General features: G+C 44.2%; 1 protein-coding gene across 15 annotated transcripts in view; it reads left to right on the top strand.

Annotated features, from left to right (window-relative positions):
- TBC1D7 (TBC1 domain family member 7) overlaps window positions 1-19,279 on the top strand; it is a 29,777-nt gene extending 10,498 nt beyond the window's left edge. For all 15 annotated transcript variants that reach the window (XM_044927281.2, XM_044927261.2, XM_044927277.2 and 12 more), the window contains 5 exons: window positions 4,594-4,781; window positions 8,434-8,571; window positions 15,991-16,136; window positions 17,338-17,467; window positions 18,488-19,279. In XM_044927281.2, the coding sequence (XP_044783216.1) occupies window positions 4,594-4,781; window positions 8,434-8,571; window positions 15,991-16,136; window positions 17,338-17,467; window positions 18,488-18,574 (689 nt within the window). In that variant the 3' untranslated portion in view covers window positions 18,575-19,279. The remainder of the gene's footprint in view (window positions 1-4,593; window positions 4,782-8,433; window positions 8,572-15,990; window positions 16,137-17,337; window positions 17,468-18,487) is intronic.
- The last annotated feature ends 2,015 nt before the right edge of the window (window positions 19,280-21,294 follow it).

The raw sequence follows: 21,294 nt of genomic DNA, 5'->3' as shown, positions 1-21,294 counted from the left end.
CTTTGACTCTGGAGCTTGTGCTGCAAAACAGTTTCTTTTTTTTTTTTTTTTTAATTTTATTTTATTTTTAAACTTAACATAACTGTATTAGATTTGCCAAATATCAAAATGAATCCGCCACAGGTATACGTGTGTTCCCGATCCTGAACCCTTCTCCCTCCTCCCTCCCCATTCCATCCCTCTGGGTCGTCCCAGTGCACCAGCCCCAAGCATCCAGTATCGTGCATCGAACCTGGACTGGCAACTCATTTCATACATGATATTTTACATGTTTCAATGCCATTCTCCCAAATCATCCCACCCTCTCCCTCTCCCACAGAGTCCATAAGACTGTTCTATACATCAGTGTCTGTTTTGCTGTCTCGTACACAGGGTTATTGTTACCATCTTTCTAAATTCCATATATATGCATTAGTATACTGTATTGGTGTTTTTCTTTCTGGCTTACTTCACTCTGTATAATAGGCTCCAGTTTCATCCACCTCATTAGAACTGATTCAAATGTATTCTTTTTAATGGCTGAATAATACTCCATTGTGTATATGTACCACAGCTTTCTTATCCATTCATCTGCTGATGGACATCTAGGTTGCTTCCATGTCCTGGCTATTATAAACAGTGCTGCGATGAACATTGGGGTACACGTGTCTCTTTCCCTTCTGGTTTTCTCAGTGTGTATGCCCAGCAGTGGGATTGCTGGATCATAAGGCATGTCTATTTCCAGTTTTTTAAGGAATCTCCACACTGTTCTCCATAGTGGCTGTACTAGTTTGCATTCCCACCAACAGTGTAAGAGGGTTCCCTTTTCTCCACACCGTCTCCAGCATTTATTGCTTGTAGACTTTTGGATCGCAGCCATTCTGACTGGTGTGAAATGGTACCTCATAGTGGTTTTGATTTGCATTTCTCTGATAATGAGTGATGTTGAGCATCTTTTCATGTGTTTGTTAGCCATCTGTATGTCTTCTTTGGAGAAATGTCTATTTAGTTCTTTGGCCCATTTTTTGATTGGGTCATTTATTTTTCTGGAGTTGAGCTGTAGAAGTTGCTTGTATATTCTCGAGATTAGTTGTTTGTCTGTTGCTTCATTTGCTATTATCTTCTCCCATTCTGAAGGCTGTCTTTTCACCTTGCTAATAGTTTCCTTTGATGTGCAGAAGCTTTTAAGGTTAATTAGGTCCCATTTGTTTATTTGCAAAACAGTTTCTTTAGGTTTAGTGAAGCCAGAATAAGTAAAGATGTTTTTCTTTAGAGCAAAACTTAAAGCCTTAAATTCATTGTTGCCACTTCACAAATCGGTTCAACTCTGGTACCCTTTTTATCATGGAGACCTCAAGGGCCCATGTTCTGTGGAGAACATTTGGGGAAATGCGTAACCATCCCATTTCCCGCCTCTGGCAGAGGAGGAGACAAGTGCCGGGAGAGATGTCTGAGAGAGTCTGGGTGTCCTAGTTGACTGAAGGCCCTTCCGCTGCTCTTTCCTCCATGTTTTCTCCATGCCTTTGTTTGTTCTTGCCCCAAAGTCTAAATGTATTAATGAATATAGAATGGCATTGAAATGTAAGGTCATTTCATCAGTGAAAATTGGAGGTTTTTGTTCTCGTAAAGGTAGGGTATTTTGTGACCAAGTTTTAGTTGTTGGCAAAGGAAAGGATTTGACCAGTTGGTGGTGGTTCTGAGATGAAGGGGGCTTGTTGTCAGCCAGGGCTGCCTTGAAACACCACAGACTGAGTGGCTTAAACAACAGTTTACATTCTCACAGTTGTGGAGGCTGGGAAGTCCAAGACCAAGGTGCTGGCTGATTTTGTTCCTGGTGAAGTGTCATCCCCTGGCTTGCAGGTGGCCATCTTCTTGCTATGTCTTTGCATGGCAGAGAGAGACAGCTCAGTTCAGTCACTCAGTCCTGTCCAACTCTTTGCAACCCCATGGACTGCAGCATGCCAGGCCTCCCTGTCCATCACCGACTCCTGGAGCTTACTCAAACGCATGTCCATGGAGTCAGTGATGCCATCCAAGCATCTCATCCTCTGTGGTCCCCTTCTCCTCCTGCTTTCAGTCTTTCCCAGCATCAGGGTCTTTTCCAATGAGTCAACTCTTCGTGTGAGGTGGCCAAAGTATTGGAGTTTCAGCTTTAGCATCAGTCCTTCCAAAGAACACCCAGGACTGATCTCCTTTAGGATGGACTGGCTGGATCTCCTTGCAGTCCAAGGGACTCTCAAGAGTCTTCTCCAACACCACAGTTCAAAACCATCAATTCTTTGGCACTCAGCTTTCTTTATTGTCCAACTCTCACATCCATACATGACTGCTAGAAAAACCGTAGGTTTGACTAGATGGATCTTGTTGGCAGAATAACGTCTCTGCTTTTTGACAGAGAGCATGCTAATTCCTGTGTTCTTCATTTTCCTGTAAGGACACCAGCCCTATTGTATTAGGGCCTCACCTTGTGACCCCATTTAACCTTAATCATGTCCTAAAGGCCCTGCCTTTGGGGATGAGGGCTTCAGCATATGAACTGTGGGTGGAGGGGGACAATTAGCGCACAAGCACAGAAACTGGAGATAGGCTTCTAGGAGCTAAGGGTGGCCCCAGGATGACAATCGTAAACTTGAATTAAACTATACTAGTTATAGTAATGATTTATCTTGAATTTATGTGGCATATTTATTCAAAGGCTTTATGATGTCATTTCATGCAAAGATGGGCACAATAAAAGGCAGAAATGGTATGGACCTAACAGAAGCAGAAGATAGAAGAAGAGGTAGCAAGAATACACAGAAGAACTATCCAAAAAAGATGTTCATGACCCAGATAACCATGATGGTGTGATCACTGACCTAGAGCCAGACATCCTCGGATGCGAAGTCAAGTGGGCCTTAAGAACCATCACTGCAAACAAAGCTAATGGAGGTGATGGAATTCCAGTTGAGCTATTTCAAATCCTGAAAGAGGATGCTGTGAAAGTACTGCACTTAATATGTCATCAAATTTGGAAAACTCAGCAGTGGCCACAGGATTGGAGAAAGTCAGTTTTAATTCCAATCCCAAAGAATGCTCAAACTACCACACAATGGCACTCATCTCACACGCTAGCAAAGTAATGCTCAAAATTCTCCAAGCCAGGCTTCAACAATATGTGAACCGAGAACTTCCAGATGTTTCAGCTGGATTTAGAAAAGGCAGAGAAACCCAGAGATCAAATTGCCAACATCCGTTAGATCATCGAAAAAGCAAGAGAGTTCCAGAAAAACATCTACTTCTGCTTTATTGACTATGCCAAAGCCTTTGACTGTGTGGATCACAGCAAACTGTGGACAATTCTTAAAGAGATGGGAATACCAGACCACCTGCCCTGCCTCCTGAGAAATCTGTATGTAGATCAAGAAGGAACAGTTAGAACTGGACATGGAACAATAGACTGGTTCCAAATAGGAAAAGGAGTATGTCAAGGCTGTGTATTGTCACCCTGCTTATTTAATTTATATGCAGAGTACATCATGAGAAATGCTGGGCTGGATGAAGCACAAGCTGGAATCAAGATTGCCGGTAGAAATACCAAGAACCTCAGATATACGGATGACACCACCCTTATGGCAGAAAGTGAAGAAGAACTAAAGAGCTTCTAGATGAAAGTGAAAGAGGTGAGTGAAAAAGTTGGCTTAAAACTCAGCATTCAGAAAACCAAGATCATGGCATCTGGTCCCATCACTTCATGGGAAATAGATGGGGAAACGATGGAAACAGTGAGACTTTATTTTTGGAGGCTCCAAAATCACTGCAGATAGTTACTGCAGCCATGAAATTAAAAGATGCTTGCTCCTTGGAAGAAAAGTTATGACCAACATAGACAACATATTGAAAAGCAGAGACGTTACTTTGTCAACAAAGGTCCGTCTAGTCAAGGCTGTGGTTTTTCCAATGGTCATGTATGGATGTGAGAGTTGGACTATAAAGCTGAGTGCCGAAGAATTGATGCTTTTGAACTGTGGTGTTGGAGAAGACTCTTGAGAGTCCTTTGAACTGCAAGAAGATGAAACCAGTCAGTCCTAAAGAAAATCAGTCCTGAATATTCATTGGAAGGACTGATGCTGAAACTGAAACGCCAATACTTTGACCACCTGATGCAAAGAACTGACTGATTGGAAAAGGCCCTGTTGCTGGGAAAGATTGAAGGTGGGAGGAGAAGGGGACGACAGAGGATGAGATGGTTGAATGGCATCACCAACTTGATGGACATGAGTTTGAGTAAGCTCTGGGAGTTGGTGATGGACAGGGAAGCCTGGCATTCTGCAGTCCGTGGGGTCGCATAGAGTCAGACTCAACTGAGTGACTGAACTGAATTGATGTCATTTCGTTTCTCATTGATTATCAGTGATGCAGTTGCCATCCAGATATTGATTATATTGATAGTTAAAATTTATTTTATAGAATAAATTTCTAAAACAATGTGTATAGTAACTAAATACTTGTGACTTCTACTCTAATTGTGGCAGGCAGCATCTGACAGGATTCTTTCATAGAGGAGGGGTTCAGATTGGTGCCTCTGTATTTTACTATCTTTATCCCCCCCCCCCCCCACCCGGGTCTCTATAGGAATCTTGCCTCCACACCATGAGTCCCACGCCCAGGTGATGATGTATCGCAAGGAGCAGTACTCTGATGTCCTTCACGCCTTGAAAGTCATCCGCTTCATCAGTGATGCCACCCCTCAGATTGAAGTCTATCTCTACATGCACCGGTTAGAGTCTGGGAAGTTGCCTCGAAGTCCCTCGTTTCCACTGGTCAGTGGTGCTTTTGTTTGACCCTTGGCTTGACTCTCGACTGCTCCGTTGGCCAGCCTTCGATCACGTCATGTTTTGCGTTTGAACCTTTCAGTGGCTCTTCTTTGTAGAATAAAAGCATAGCCCTGTACAATCTGACCCAGTATCCCTAATTTTTTAAAATTTTATTTTGAAGAAGTAATTTCAAATTTACAGAAAAGTTGCAAGATTACTACCAATAATTCCCATTTAACCTTTATCACAGTTCCCTAGTCATTAACATTTTACCACATTTGCTTTGTCATTTTTCCTATATATGTATACCTGTTTTCCCCCCAAAGTATTTGAGAATAAGATGTAAATGCGGCATCCCATTATTTCAGATTCTTGCAGTATATGCTTGCTAAAGATGAGAACACTTCCCTTGGTGACCGTAGTTCTGTCATCAACACCAAGAAGTTGACATTGATACAGTACTAACATCTAATCTTCACTCTATTTCCGCTTGACCAGTTGTCCCAATAATGCTCTTTATCATAAACAATAAAAGTCTTGGTTCAGAACTTATCAGACTTTCAGCCACTAGTTTTACCATTTGTTGATGATTTTTAAAAAATTTCCTTATGTTTGAACTCGTCAATTCAAAATCATTTTAGATGTAGAGAAAACTTACATAAAGAAAGAGTAGTGTTCCCATTTACCTTCACCTAGCATCCTTAAATGTTAGGTCTCAGTTGTACTCTGGTTATTGTCAAAACCAGAAAGCTAACATTCATACGATGCTGTGAACTAATCTGTAGCTGTTTTGGAAATTTTGCTGACTCTCACACCAGTGTCCTTTTTCTGGCCCTCGATCCAATCCGGGATCCTGCATTACACTTATTCTTAGCTGCCTTTAGCCTGGATCAGTCCCTCAGTCTTCGTCTGTCTTTCATGACGTTGACAGTTTTGAAGAGTACTGGCCAGTAGTGTTTCTCATTTATTTCCTCCTGATGGAAGTCTAGTTGTGAATTTTTGGAAGGAAAACCACAGAAGTTGTGATACTGCTTTTGCTGCTTTGATCACTGGGTTAAGGCAATGTCTGGGAGGCTTCTCCTACATGGTTGCTTTTTTTCTCTTTGTAATTAATAAGTAACTTGTCAGGAGGTACTTTGAGGCTGTGTAAATATCAATCCTTAAATAGTTTTCACTCTGCTGATTGCCAAATGGTGACCTTCTGACTCCTTCATTCCTTCTGCATTTATTAGATGGCTTTTTGATAAGGAAGAGTTTTCCCTTCTCTTTTATCCATATGAATTTATAGATTTCTCTTTTATTCAGTGGCCTATGTCATTACTGCCACTATTTTGATGTTAAAGTTGTCCCAGATTGGGCTAGTGGGAGCCACTTCAGGCTGACTTCTGTGTCGTCTGGACAAGTTCCCATCATTTTGAGCACTTCCTCACTTTTTGGAACAATAAGATACTCTAGGTTCATCTTACACTATTCCCCAAACCTGGAATAATCATCCTTTTATCCTTTTATTTTAATTTTTAAAAACTGTCATTAGAAACCAAGAACAGGGGGCTAGATGTGCTCATTGTGCTTGATGTGTCATTGCTTGCAGGCTCCCTCAGCAGACAGAGCTGGGAAATACACACACGCATGCTTATCACTGTATTAAACCCGTTAATGCTAGTTAATTAATGTTAGTTAATGCTAATACTGCCAGTAATCACAAGTTTATTCTCGCTGTCACCCTTTCTATACTTGCTGCTTCCTTCTCTGGCAGTTACAACGAAGCTAACGGAAACCTCTTATTTGTATTTATTTCTTTGCTCGTTCCTCTGTCTGTAACCAACATGGTCAGCCACATCTTTGGCCCTAGCCTGCAGGCCCCAGAGGCCTTGTGGTCATTGACTGCCTCTTGGCCTCAGTTTCACAGGCTTGATCTTTGACAGACTGCTCGCTCTAGTTACTAGAATTGCTTATTGTTTATAAAGGGAAGAGAAGGGGAAAGTGGAGGAGGGCAGGCAAAGTAATGACTACAGCTCTTGGGTTTTGGCTGCAATTCACATAGGCATTTTAACTTTTGGCTGAAACAGAGTGAATTGTTATGAATAGGGATTTGTCTGCAAACTATGCTATTCTATATTTTTTCATGGTGGTTGTAGATTTCAACCTGCTAACAGCAGTGTGAAGCTTTGACTTATTCTTTCTCTCTTTAAAACATTTATTTTTATTTATTTGGCTATGCTGAGTCTTGGTTGTGGCATGTAGGATCTAGTTCCCCAACCAGGGATTGAACCCGGGCCCCTTGCATCAGAAGGAAGGAGTCTTAGCCAGTGGACTACCAGGGAAGTCCCTTTTTCTTTAATTTTTTGAGATTGCTTTGGGTCCCATGGACAGATCTTAGGTTTTTCACTTTTATAAAGCTTATCAAGAAAGAACATCCCAGGAAATAGTTGGAACCCTTGAGTGTCTTTAGATTTTATTTCTCATTGACAAAATGCAGTTAGTTGATGGTACTACACAAGTTCCCAAACTATGAAGTTAGGTTAGATTATCCATTAGCTCGAGGTCTAAATGTTTCCATTGGCCTTGGGCAGACACGCTGTCCCAAGTATTCATTTTAGGTGCGTGTCTCCTTGGCCTCCAAGCCCCAGTCAGCTGTATTTTTCTTATCTTTTAATAAGACTGCATAGCAGTGCTGTACCCACGGCTGGGAACATAGAAGCCAACTTCAGCTGAAGGGCGCTGGTCCTCCCAGCTGCGTCTCAGAGAAGCTGGGCGCAGCATTGAGCTGCTGGATTGAGGAGCACAGAGCCCAGGGCCAGGCAGGAGTCCACGAAAGAAGCCTTTCTGCTGCTCTTGACATGTGGAAAGTTAGTGGAAAGGAGGCCTAAAATGCAGTTCTTCTATTAAAACAGGAAGTTTGATTTAACTTGGGACTTCTTAGAGGAGTAGAAAGAAACTTTTTCAATGTTAAAATCCTTTAGCTGTTAAATCCTAGATGAAAACGTAAAGCTTTTGGTATAAGGAGCAGTGATTGAAAACAGATTTTCCAAGTGGATTCCAGTTTTTATGAGACTTCTTTCGAAATTTTCTTGAAGGTTTACTTTCATGTTCTGAGTGTTGACAAAAGGCTTGAGAAATGCCATTCTTCTGATTCCTAAAATTCTGATTCTCGGAGCAGTTTTAGCTTTATAAGTGCTTAAAGATAGAGCAAAAATGTAAAGATCTGTATGAATGTTTTGAAATAAAGAAAATGCTTATTAGTCCTTTTGGGGTCATTTTTGCAAATTACCGTATTGACAATAATTGTCTCTAATTATTATTTGTGCTGTTTTATCACATCTGTTTGAAAGGAATTCTCTTCCAGCACTGAGAATACTTCTGGGTGGAGAGTCGTCCTTTGCTTCAGGTTTACGTTGACTCTTGGGGCTTAATGTTAGAAGCTGGGAAATCTGTGAATGTTTAGCCTGAAGCCTGAGTGTTCAGAAGCAACACTGCCTCAGATTCCCTGGTTACTCTTCATCTCCCCTCGGTTGTCTTTTTAGTGATGGACTGGGTGCTTTTGGTCCCACTTTGACTTATTTTGGCTCCTTCAGAATTTAGGGAGTAAGGCTTCATTTTTATTAAAGAATCCTCTGTTTTTCTCTCTTGCCTCCTTGAGTTGTTATTAATTTTTCAGGAGCCAGAAGATGAAGTATTTCTTGCCATTGCGAAGGCCATGGAAGAGATGGTGGAAGATAGTGTCGACTGTTACTGGATCACGCGATGCTTCGTGAACCAGCTGAATAGCAAGTACCGGGACACTCTGCCCCAGCTGGTGAGGGGTGACGTTATGGCTCTTGTGGGCTGGGGCTGAGCAGTGGTGGTGGGGGCCTCAGGAAATGCCTTTACCTCCCGGCGGCACTACAGTTACGAGCGGACCCTCTGGTGGGGGTCAGCAGTAAGAGGCCAGGTAGTGAAGATCTCCAGCTTGTTGGGCCAGGTGGTCTCTGTGTGCCTGCTGCAGTCACACAGCTTTCCAGGCGGCTCAGTGGTAAAGAATCCACCTGCTGATGCAGGAGATGCAAGAGGCTCTGGTTCAGTCTCTGGCTTGGGACGATCCCCTGGAGAAAGTGGTGGTCAACCCACTTCAGTAATTTTCCCTGGAAAATCCCATGGACAGAGAAGCCTGGAGGGCTACATACAGTCCACGGGGTCACAGAGTCAGACACGACTGAGTGACCGAGTGTATACACACACGCTGTTGTCACACAAAATAGTAACACATAAATGCTTGGTCATGGCTGGATTTGGCCACTGCAGGCTGTAGCTTGCCCACTCCAGCTCTATAGTATTCTCGATCTGATCTAGAATTATCACTCAGTACTAAGGTTTAAGTTTGGCTGTATATAATGGGAAGCCCAAACAGTAGACGCTTTACTGTCTTCTCTCATGTAAGCAGAAGTCCGGGGCAAGGCAGCCCAGGGCTGGGCCGTCCCCGTCCTCCTGCTCTAGCGCTCCTAGGGGCGACTGTCCTCTCGGGATCATGTGATGGTGCTGGAGAGACAGGCCTACATCTGTGCTCTGGGCAGGAAGGGAAGGTAGAGGAGGAAAAGTGCCAAGCCCGGCCAGCCTGCCTCCCTTTACAGACTTCCGTTCTGCATGACCGTTAGTGAGGAGGATGTCCCCACGTTGCCCTGGTCTGCAGGGGAGCCTGGGGAATGTGGTTGGTTGCTTTTGAGCCGGGCATGCTGTGGTCTCACATTGGAACAGGGACTCTGTTCCTGAGGAAGGAGAAGGGAGTGGACGTGAGCTGGGCAGCCGGTGGTCTGCCGCACTGACTGGGCAATCGGGAGAACCAGCACTTAGGTCATCCTCGTATCGGGTCCTTTGCTGTTCTCTCTCCTCAGCTTCCCCTCGCCCCCTCCGCCGCCATTTCTCTTTTTATAAAAACGAGTCTTTTTTCTTAAGTCATTGAACTGTCTCATTTAGAAATTCTGCTGAAAGCAGTATCCACGGTCCAGGGTGCAGGGTCAGGTGCGGGGCACAGGCTGGCCGTGCCCTGGGGAGCCCCGCAAACCCTGCGGCGGGCCAGACCCTTCAGCCCTCAGCTTCCCTGAGCCCTGAACAGGAGTGCTTTTTATGTGTTTCCATTAGGTAAAGTTCGATTCTTAGATTTTAAAACTTAACTTCACTTAATCTCAATAAAGCATGGCATTGGAGCATATGTGGATGGAATGTTAGCTGCCTAATTCAGTCAGGAGGTCCAAACTTGTACCGTGGTTTCATCAGCCTTTCTTAACATTGGAGTGAATGCAATCGCATAGTGATGGATTGTTTAAAAAATTCATTCTTTTTAAGAACACAAGTAACAGATACATTCTGGGAGGATTAAATGATCCAAATGAATCCACAGTCGTCAGCCCGCCCGCATGCTTCCCCGTCCCCCACGTTCTAAGGTGCAAGCTCTGTCACCAGCTTGGTGTGTGTTCGTCTGGTCTTCATGCTGTGCCTGGACTTGCTCTAGTTGTGGCGAGCAGAGGCTCCTCTCTAGTTGTGCTGGGGCGTCTCATCGTGGTGGCTTCTCTTGTTGTGGAGCGCAGGCTTCCGTGGTCGTGGCGCTTGGGCCCCATAGTGCTGGCTCAGCGGTTTTGTCACGAGCTCGGTTGCTCTGTGGCATGTGGAATCTTCGAGGACCAGGGATTGAACCTGTGTGCCCTGCCTTGGTGAGTGGATTCTTAGCCACTGAACCATCCAGAAGTCCCTTGTCTAAATCATTTTATGTGCATTAGAGTGGATGTGGGTGTGAATGCATACCCGTGGACACGTGTGTGTGTGTGTGTGTGTATACGTCTTATACATATTTTTACATATATAATTTTTTTAATGTATTATACTGTTCATACGGCCCTATGATTCTGTTTAAAACTTCATGTGGTGAAGTTTTTCCACGTCACTACACATGGGTGGTTTTCAACCCTGACTTCCTGTTAGTACCACCTGAGAGTTCTCAACAGTGACCAGAGCAGTGAAATCAGAGTCTCCCAGGGTGGGGCCTCAGAATTCTAATTTTTTAAAACTCAGTGATTCTGAAATGAGGTTAGGGTTGAGAGTCACTCATTTAGAACCACTTAAAAAATTCTCATGGGGTGGCAAAGAGTCGGACACAACTGAGCGACTGAACTGAACTGAAAAAGTTCTCATAGTCTTTCTTGTTAAGAATTTGCCCTAATTTAGTGTAATGGTTCCATGATGACAGCCCTCTCCGTGTACGTGACATGTTCCCGTGTGTGTGTGTGTGCGTGCGTGCGTGCGTGCTTCTCTAGGGTGGGTTACCTATATGTTAAATGCTCTAACGCAACAGACATATTTAAATGTGTTAGCTACCAGGTTACTCACCCAGAAGTTGGACCAATTTTGCTTCCCCCACCAGTTTGAGATTTCCTGTTTTCCACCCTTTTGCCAATAATAGTATCAATCTCTTAAAATTTTGCCGACCTGATACTGAAATGGTAGCCCGTTTTAATTTTCATTGCCTTAATTTTGAGTGAGGCTAAGCAGCTCTGGAGATATGTTTATTGGGCATGTTTGTCTACCTTTCTATTTTGTTTGCATCTTTCCTTTTTGGGTAAGAATTATTGCTATATGCTGAATGTTTATGTAAATTAAATATTTTCTCTGCAAATATTTCTTGCTGTTGTATAAAGATATGAAGGTAATACCATTGGTCTTATCAGTATTTCTTTTTTTTTCTCTTGTATCTTAGTTAGAAAGGCCTTTCTAACTCCAAGATTTTTGTTTTAGAAAGCTTCTAGCTTTTAAAAATTTTTGAACATTTAAAATTTTAGTACTTTAGCTGGTGAGGGGCTGAATCTTTGTGACTGGTATGAGATGCAGACATGACTCTGTTCCTTTTGTGGTGAACTGTGACGCAGTTTCAGCCAGCAACCACCCCACTGCTCCCTTCCCCCTCCCTGCTCTGGTTAAGCTCTAACAGTTTCACACAGTGATGTTAATCAGTTCAGTTGCTCAGTCGTGTCTGACCCTCTGCGACCCCATGAACTGCAGCACTCCAGGCTTCCCTGTCCTTCACCATCTCCCAGAGTTTGCTTAAACTCATGTCCATTGAGTCAGTGATGCCATCCAACCATCTCCTCCTCTGTCGTCCCCTTCTCCTCCTGCCCTCAATCTTTCCCAGCATCAGGGTCTTTTCCAGTGAGCTGACTCTTCACATCAGGTGACCAAAGTATTGGACGTTCTGATGAATATTCAGGGTAGATTTCCTTTAGGACTGACTGGTTTGATCTCCTTGCAGTCCACGGGACTCTCAAGAGTCTTCCCCAACACCACAGTTCTGTATCACTCTCTAAAAACGTATTGATATATCATATGTCAATAACGTTTGTGTAAGAAAAGATGTATTGGTGATATCTCCAATCAATAATGTGTAAAGAAAAGAATTTTAGAACCAGCAAGATACTCAGTGTCCTTATGTCCCCTAAACCTTAATTTCATCATCATCAAAGGATTTTTCACAGGTACATTATTGTGTCTAGGACATAGTTTTTAATAGTTGCAAAAGTTCTTTTTAAAAGTTCAGAACGTATTAATATAAGAAAAGCTACATATCCTTTGTGTTGCTATTTCATGTAGCCATCAAGTGACTTAAAAAAACTTTTAATATTTTTTAAAAATTTATTTATTTGGCTGTGCAGGGTCTTTAGTTGTGGGGTAATGGGGTCTTTTAGAACTTTTTAGGAGATATTTTCATACCATTTTTTTTCCTGTCCTTATTTAGGTGGTTATATCCTTTTTCTCCTTAGTTTGTTAACGTTATTGCATTGTTGCTATACATAAATTTTCTTTCATTTCTTTTTTAAAAAATTGTTTGGCTGTGCCAGGCGTTGTGACATGTGTGATTCTAGTTCCCTGACCAGGGATTGAACCCTGGCGCCTTGCATTGGAAGTGCAGTCTTAGCTGCTGGACCATCATGGAAGTCCCAACTTAAATGCTTAAAGTCAGGTTTTTTAAAAAAATCCTTTAGTTAAACCTTGTTAAATCTAGCTTAAAATTTTTGTTGCTGTAGTTGTATACTAGATCTCTTCTGCCCAGCTTTTTGTTAGTTTCTGAAATCTTGTCTGTCATCTTTTCACATTTTTGTGGTTTTTACCAAGTTTTTATCGCAAAGCATATGTTGTTTCATAATCCTAGGGAAATGTGCATGTGCTGCACAGTGATCGACTTTTGACATCCAAAGAATATTTCTGGCGATGACGCCTTTATGTTGTAGTGTTCTGATGTATAGGAGAGGGGAGCTTTTCTCTCCATCAAGCTTCTGGAAGGTCTTTTTGATGAGGCCCCTGATTGCCAACGAAAGTGGAGGCCAGCTTCAGTGGTGTGACGTGGGAAGCCTCTGTTAATCTCTCTTCAGATCAGACTGTCTTTAAGCCATCTCAGTCTTAACTGTGTTCAGTCATTAAAGCGTTCTTTTTTTTTTTCTTGCCATTGACACAATTTTTAAAAGCTGTCCTAAAGAGAGGGTGTTTTTTTCCTCTTAACACTATTAGCAGCCTCTTTCTAAGTTTAGTATAAATTCCTCAGTTAAATCTCTTTTGTCAGATTTTGCCTTTTGTTGAGGTGTGCTTTCTTGTCTTTTTTTTTTGAAAGATCTATTCATTTATGGCTGCGCCGGGTCTTGTTCCTGCACGCAGCTTTCACTAGCCGCAGTAAGCGGGGCCCGCTCTCTGCTGCGCTGTGCAGGTTCCACATTGTGGCGGCTTCTCTGGTTGCGGAGCACAGGCTGTAGGGTGCGTGGACTTCAGTAGTCACAGCACGCCGGCTCAGTCGTTGTGGTGCATGGGCTTAGTTGCCCCATGGCATGTGGAATCTTCCCAGACCAGGGATCGAACCGTGTCCCCCGCATTAGCAAGTGAATTCTTTACCACTGAGCAACCAGGGAAGGCCACTTTATTTTCTTAAAGTAAGAACTGAAGGTCATGGAAATATTGGAAATAACCTAAATGTTTTACAGTAAAGTATAAAATCGGCTGCTTCCCAGGTGGCGCTAGTGGTAAAGAACCTGCCTGCCCATATGTGAGAAACATGAATTCAGTCCCTGGGCCGGGAAAATCCCCTGGAGGGAGGGCATGGCAACCCACTCCAGTATTCTTGCCTGGAAAATCCCATGGACAGAGGAGCCTGGTGGGCTACAGTCCATGGGGTCACAAGGAGTCAGACACAACTGAAGCAACTTAGCATACACACAAAAATAATATCACATCTACCATTTGCTGTGTCCTCAAAATTTCATGTAAATGTCATCTTCCACTAAAAGAAAAAAAGCACACATGGATATGTATTTATACTCACCCTGTTAGATTTAGCACTAGCATCTGATACACATTTCTCTTCACCCTGCCTTTTTTTTTTAACCTGATACATGCTGGGGTTTCTTATGCCATGAGCAGTGTATAGAGACCTTCCTTATTCCTGTTCATGGCTGCATACCACTCCATCCTAGTTTCTTCAGCCCTTCCTTTAGTGTTGGCTGTTGGAGCTGTTTTCAGTCTTCTGCTGTTATACAGTGTTACAGGTGAAAAGCTTTGTGCATGTATCCTTTAGTGTATTTGGGGGATAGACTCTCTAGAAACGAATTGATGAGATCACATGTTACTAAGTAACACGTTACTTAGTAGGTCTTTTCCGATTCCCCTCTGCAGCACTCATACCACCCTTTGCATCCTCGTGACCGACAGCTGCGTACCTGTTTCCCTGTAGCCTCGCTGACCTGATGTGTTCTTGCCAGCCTGATAGGTGAGAAGAGATGCCTCAGGATAGTGTTAGGTTGCGTTTGTTTTGTTCTAGCCAGCTTGAGCATCTTTTTGTATGGGTTAGAGCCATTTGCATTTTCTCTTGTAGAGTTTTTGGATTTTTTCTTTTTTAGAAGCTCTTTATGTAGGGCTGTTGACCCTTGAAGCAGGATCAGATATTACTCTGTGGTCCTTTTTGCCCAGCCAAATTGTGTCCCTGCTCATCGTGGGCCAGCTCAATCGTCAGCTCTCCTGGGAAGCTGGTTCTGGGTTAAGATTTCCGCCTGGATGTTCCCAGCGTCTCGTGCTCATTCCCGTTGTAGCTTTATTGCAGCGTGTTGTCGTCAGCCTTTTGCAGGTCTGTCCCAACCAGGTTGGAAGCTCCTTGAAGGCAGGGATGCTGTCTTTACCTTTTACTCCCTTTCCTGTATGGAGCACAGTGTCTGGCTGCAGTGGACATTGTAAGGGTCATGAATTGCCTCTTTGGTGGAAGTAGAGGTGCAGATATTAGGTTGGCTGAAAAGTTTGGGTTTTTCCATAAGCCTGAACGAGCTTTTTGGCCAACCCAGTATTTAGTTAAAAACAACAAAATATTTGCATTTGCATGGGTGATACATTGATCTGGTTGTGTCCTTCTGGATGGAGAGTGCAGGCTTGAGGGCTTGACCTGTAGGGTCCATGCTTTGCCAGAGGACCCTGTAAGTACAGCAGTCCCGTCTGGGAGCCAGCTCTGGTAGCTCCCAGTCTTTCAGTGTGGGCTGCTGTGGAACCTTCCATGGGAGAGGCCTCCAAATGGGACCCCGGAGCTTTGTTCCCCTGTGTTCTTGCTGTCGGCCTGGAGTTCTCATGCACATCTTGTTAGGGACAGCGCTCCTCCTCCAGACGCTCCTGTTGGCTGACCCTCCCTGCCAAGTGCAGTGTGCTCCACGGGGTCAGCGGGGGTGTGACCGGTGACTGCTGGGCCCTGTTCACCTCCTCTTTCCCTAGTTCCCTCTCTGCACCTAGTCCCGCCCTGTGTCTTTGGTCTTAGCCTGCTCCTTTCTGTGAACCTATAATCTCCGGCCCTGGAGTAGCCAGCACATGGACCTTTCTTGGCTCCCCAGATCAACTGAATTTTGCTCTGGACTTTTGTCTTAGGTTGTTGAATCTGCTTAGCGCAATTAGGACTAACCAGCGTGACTGAAGCAACTTAGCAGCAGCAGTAGCGTGACTTAACTGTTCCATTTAGCCAGAGACTGCCCCAGAAAAACTGTTCCGTCCTGGACAGTTGGTTACTCTGGTTAGTGCTGACCTGGGAGACGGCAGCATCACCAGTGGCTTGAATGAATCTGAAGCTTTGTTTCCTACACTTCCTGCTTTCAGCACGTATACTTTTTCGTCATAGCCTGTAAGATATGGTAACATTAAGTCACAGGAAGTGAGTAACCTCTTCCCCTTTGATCATCAGCCAAAGGCTTTTGAACAATACTTGAATTTGGAAGATAGCCGACTGCTGAGTCACCTGAAGGCCTGCTGTGCGGTGTCCACACTTCCCTACGAGTTGTGGTTCAAGAAGTGTTTTGCCGGGTGCTTGCCCGAGTCCAGCTTACAGAGGCAAGTGTTTCTTTCAAATATGACTGAATGCACAGAGTCAGAAAAATCCCATTTTTGTTGTTGTTTTGTTTTTTTTAACGTGATCATCTCAGAATATAAATTTGCTTTAGAACCATGCAGTCATTTGATGCTAACTTCTCCAGGAGCTGACATAGCAACTGGTGATTCTGCTTATTATATATACAATTAGAAGTGTTAGAAATATTGAGTATTAAAATAAATATAAAAAATGTTAGGATATACGGTTAGAGAAATAGAAGGCCCTCAATGTGTTAGATGCTGTTGAATATTCACATCTGAAGTAGTCTCCAGGAGTATATATGGATGTGGACTTTTCCAGAAATGGAGCAGATCCTGGAGAAAAAAGTTTATTTCTTAGACCTCTTATGACATCATTAAACTAGCTGAAGGCTAGACTGGAGACTCAGACTCAGCTCTTCCATCAATTTCAGATGTGTTACGGGTATTTTGGAGTCCCGTCCTGCTCCCTCCAGGACTTAACACTTGAGGAAAAAGGCAGTACACACAGAGTATTATGGGACAGTGCTTAGTAAGCATAGTGAGAATGATACTGTAAGAGCTATTGAGGTTATCAGAACAATGATTTTAGAGTATATTTAATCTAGAGTATATTTAATAGCTCCTTAATTAAGGAATTTACTGGGAAATGAAACTGAATTTAATATTTCATTCCCCTTTTTGTTCTTGTTCTTTAGTCTGTAATGGTTATCTTAGCATTACAGAATGTTAGTAAACTTGAAGCTTTGGTTTTTAGGAACTTCCTGCCCTAAAATGTCAATTTTGAGAGATTAATTGGAGGACGTCTTCCTGGAGGACCATGTCCTCATTAGCTCTTGTCTGAAGCGTATGCAGTCAGCCATCTGTCTCCACAGTTGCACATCTCTAGAGTCGGCCGATCCCAGATCCTGGGCTGTGTTGACACTTGTGGCTGGTCGAATCCTTGGTTATGGAATCTGTGGCTGCAGGGGGCTGACTGCACCACCTCACTTTATATGAGGGACTTGAGCCTCCCCGGATCTTGGTATGCACAGCAAGTGAGCCCATGAACCACTTGCCTGGGGATACTGAGGGATGATGGTACCTAAAAGAAAATGTAATTTGATTTAATTTTGAAACTTGAGCTGTTTAGGTGTAAACATCAACTTCAGACTTGTAATTTGATTACATCTTTCTTTCTTAGGATTTGGGATAAAGTTGTAAGTGGATCCTGTAAGATACTAGTTTTTGTAGCTGTGGAAATTCTTTTAACCTTTAAAATAAAAGTAATGGCGCTGAACAGTGCAGAGAAGATAACGAAGTTTCTGGAAAACGTAAGTGTGCTTTGCTTCACTTGAACTTTGAATCTAGAAAGGAATTCAGTTTACCAAGCCAGATTTTTCTATGGCATTAAATTATTTCAGAGACAATATAGTATATTTTTACATTATAAGAAATGATTTTCCCCAGTATAAGTTTCAGCTTGGTCGGTGGATTATAGTCCACATCCTTTGTTTGGGGGTCACTGGTCTGAGCAGCAGGTCTGTCTCCATGAGTGTGTGTACCCGGGACCAGAGCGGCCACTAGGAGGCCGTCGGGAAACGAGGAGGTGAGATCTGTCACTTTAGGGCAAGCGAGGGATCCCTGTTAGTGGAAAAGGAACGTTTTTGTGGATTTTGCTCATAAGCCCTTTCATTTCTGTTCCTATATCTGGTGGAGTCCCAGCTGAATTTGTTAATGTGCTGAAGTGTAAACTTGAGCATGTTGAAAAAGGTCTGAATGAACCTGTTTTTCCCTATCTTTGTATCTTAGAATACCCTTAACCAGGCAAGAAGAGGTCAAAATAGACTTAGGCTTGACTGAATTTCCCTGGACCCCAAGTCTATTTTAATCAGTCAGTGTTAACAGCGGAACAGCGGCCTGGTAGATAAGTGCCCAGTGAGTGTGCGTCGGATCAGAGAGCCCTCTCGTTGTAATGAATAGTGGCACACACTGCCAGGGCCCCTGCTAAATACTTTTTTGTGAATTGCCTCCTGTAACCCTGTAAAGAGCCCTGTGAAGTGGGGCTATCATTTGCCCCATCTCAGATCTGGGGATCTGAACCCGGGGAGCTTAGGTAGCCTGCCCAGGGCTCCACAGGGAGTGGGCAGGGCAGGATCCAAACCCAGGTGGGTGACAGCGCACTCCTCACTGTGGCCGCGGTGCCACGTGGCCCATCTGGCAGCAGCCGCCTACGTGATCGCTTTCTGAAAAGCAGCAAAAACGCCGGTGGACACGAGTTTTATGCCACAGTGAATGAGAGAGAGGCTGAAGTCAGAATCATGCCTTTCAGAGCCTGGTCTGCTTGTTCACAGATCCCCCAGGACAGCTCGGACGCGATCGTGAGCAAGGCCATCGACTTATGGCACAAACACTGTGGGACCCCGGTCCACTCTGCCTGAACATTCCCGACGTTGTGGACAGCAGCCAGGCCTGCTCAGCGCCTTTTTTTCCCCCCTTGGGACGTGACCTACTGAATTGATAATGGGGTTCTTGCTTTGGTGCTCGAAGTGTAATTGTTTTTCCAGTAAAATTGCTTAAGATAATGTCACTGTGGAGTCACTGTGTTGTGGAATGGCATCTTCTGGTTACACAGAAATACAGGGCTCAACTCTGAATCGCATTTAGAAAAACGTTTATGGAGGTGTAGTCAACTTACAATGTTGTGCTCATTTCTGCCTTATAGCAAAGTGATTCGGTTGTATATACATATGTATCCTTTCTCGTAATCTTTTCCTTTATGATTTATCACACGATATTGAAGATAGTGCTACGCAATAGGACCTTGTTCTGGATAGTAGTTTAAAAGGGTTGTTGGAAATAGCTCCCAGCTTGGAAAGCAGTTGAGTCAGGGTGGGTGGGTGCGCCAGTGAGCTGTGTGTAACCAGGCCTGAACCCTGCAGCGCTTTAATTAGTACCAAGCTAGTTACTTGCTAAGGTCCATTTCTAGAACAAAGAACAACTTCCTTTTGTTGATGACTTTTGTTGTTGATGCAGTACCTGTCGAAATCTAAGCTGACTTTCTAAATCTTTTGAAATCTAAATCCACTTTCTGATACTTTTGCTAGATTGGTTTAAATAAAGGCCTTATTATGTTTTTTCCCCTCTTTGTGCCAGTTGGAATGAAATATTACTGAACATAAATGTGTCTGCATTTACCTGCTGAGAGAGGACTTGTTGATGCTTTGCTGAAACCATGCTTTCTCCTGATGGGTCATTAGATGTGGGGCGGGCGTCCGAGGACTCGGCCACCCCCGCAGGCACGGTGGAAAGGGCAGGTTCCGGTATATAGCTGGGTGGGCGTCAGAGAGGACTCTGCCATCCCCACAGGCACGGTGGAAAGGGCAGGCTCTGGTTAATAGCTTAACGCCTCCCCCACAGCCATGGTGTCCCCTGATGGTAACTTGTTGGTTGGACAGTTGCAGGCTTTGAGACGGGGCCCTTTGTCTGAGACTGACTCACTCAGCTGCCAGACCTGCAGGCACCCGAGTGGTGAGCTGCGTTCTCCACCCCCACAAGGAGGAGATGATGAAACTATGGGGCCATCACTCTGAGAGTTGAGTCCCTGCCTGACGTGTTCAGAGTGCACCAGAGTTGCTGAAACTGGGTGGCGGTTGTGACAGTAACATGTCCACGAGTATTTAATTTCTTCTCTTTTGAACTTTTTATTTAGTATTGGGGTATAGCCAGTTAGTATTATGTTGTGACCATTGCAGGTGAACAGCAAAGGGCCCCAGCCATACATACACGTGTATCGACTCCCCGCAACCTCTCTCCCCTCCAGGCTGCCATGTAACGCTCAGCAGAGTTCCCTGTGCTCTACACTAGGTCCTTGTTGGTCATCCAGTTCACATATAGCAGTGTGTGCATGTCCATCCCAAATACCATACCTATCCCTTCCTCCGTCCTTACTCGCCTGGCAACCGTAAGTTCGTTTTATAAGTCCATGAGTCTCAAGAGTATTTAATTTTCTAAAAACACTCATAAGAAAACTTCTTACAGCAAACTCTGCTTACAGCTAATACTTTACATTTATCCAGCGATCACCTCTGCCCCTGAAGAACTTTGACTCCAGTAGGGGACGTGAGCAAAAGTGCGTGAGAAGGAGTTCCCGCCACCGTCGTCTGCTGTCCAGTGAGTGAACGTGGGGCTTGAGTGAAACCCACGGAAAAGTCATAGACATTTCACTTCCGTCTCATTCATGAGCCACGTACCATTATGAACCATATAAGTTTGTACAACTTTTCGGTATAATAAAGATTATAAATAAAGTCGAGTGATATCAGTGAGTCCCGGCTCCAGAGAGGAGGAGGAGCGGTCTCCCCACAGGAGGGTGGTCAAGGTAAGTGCTCCTGCCGCCTCCCGCCGCCGCGCTGGGAGAAGGGGGCGCAGGCCCCGCAGAGCAGGGGGGCGGCGGGGAAGAGGGTGCCTGGGGCTCCTGGGGAGGAGGGGGCTCCAGGGGCTGGGGTTCCTCTGAAAATTCTGGTGAGGGTCTCAACGAGTGGAAAGGGAAGACAACGGCCCTACTGCTAAGGGGTCAAAATTAAATGCTCTGCAAGTATATTCTGTCTAACCCTGTTTGGTAAAGCCTTGCCTGCTATATAGGGTGTCGTTTTGGGCTGTGGGGTTTGTTTTTTTGAGTCAAACGGATTATCAAGAAGTTTTCCTTACTAGAAAGCAAAACGGCTCCCTCTGGAAACAGCAGAGTTTAAGACCGACTGGGGGGACACAGAGTTGGTGAGGATCCAACTTCCTTTTAATATCAGAATTTTATATTACTGAGAGCTCAGTATTTTGAAAATGTTTCTGTCTGCTGCATCCTGTGAGCATCACAGCCCCCAGTGAAAACACCCATTGAAAATATCCCTCTGTTCCCTTTTTTCAAGACGTTTTGTCGAGATCGTGCAGAAACCTGGGGTTTTGGTTGTGACTAATACGTGGGGTTTTCCCTCTGCCTTGGAAAACCGGGATTTAACGTTATTACTCTGAGTTCCTGCTTGGTCCCTCCTACAGTGTCGCCTGAACACCTGGAGGTATCCTCCAGGTCTGAGGGGGGGAACCGCTGGGGTGGGCATGTGTGGCTTTTGCCTGATGACAAGGGGAACTGACGGATGGTACCTAC

This window comes from Bubalus bubalis, chromosome 2 (genome assembly GCF_019923935.1).
Source record: "Bubalus bubalis isolate 160015118507 breed Murrah chromosome 2, NDDB_SH_1, whole genome shotgun sequence".
Lineage (NCBI taxonomy): Eukaryota > Metazoa > Chordata > Mammalia > Artiodactyla > Bovidae > Bubalus > Bubalus bubalis.
Note: the sequence above shows the minus strand (reverse complement) of the source record. Positions and strands in the feature narration are given on the sequence as shown.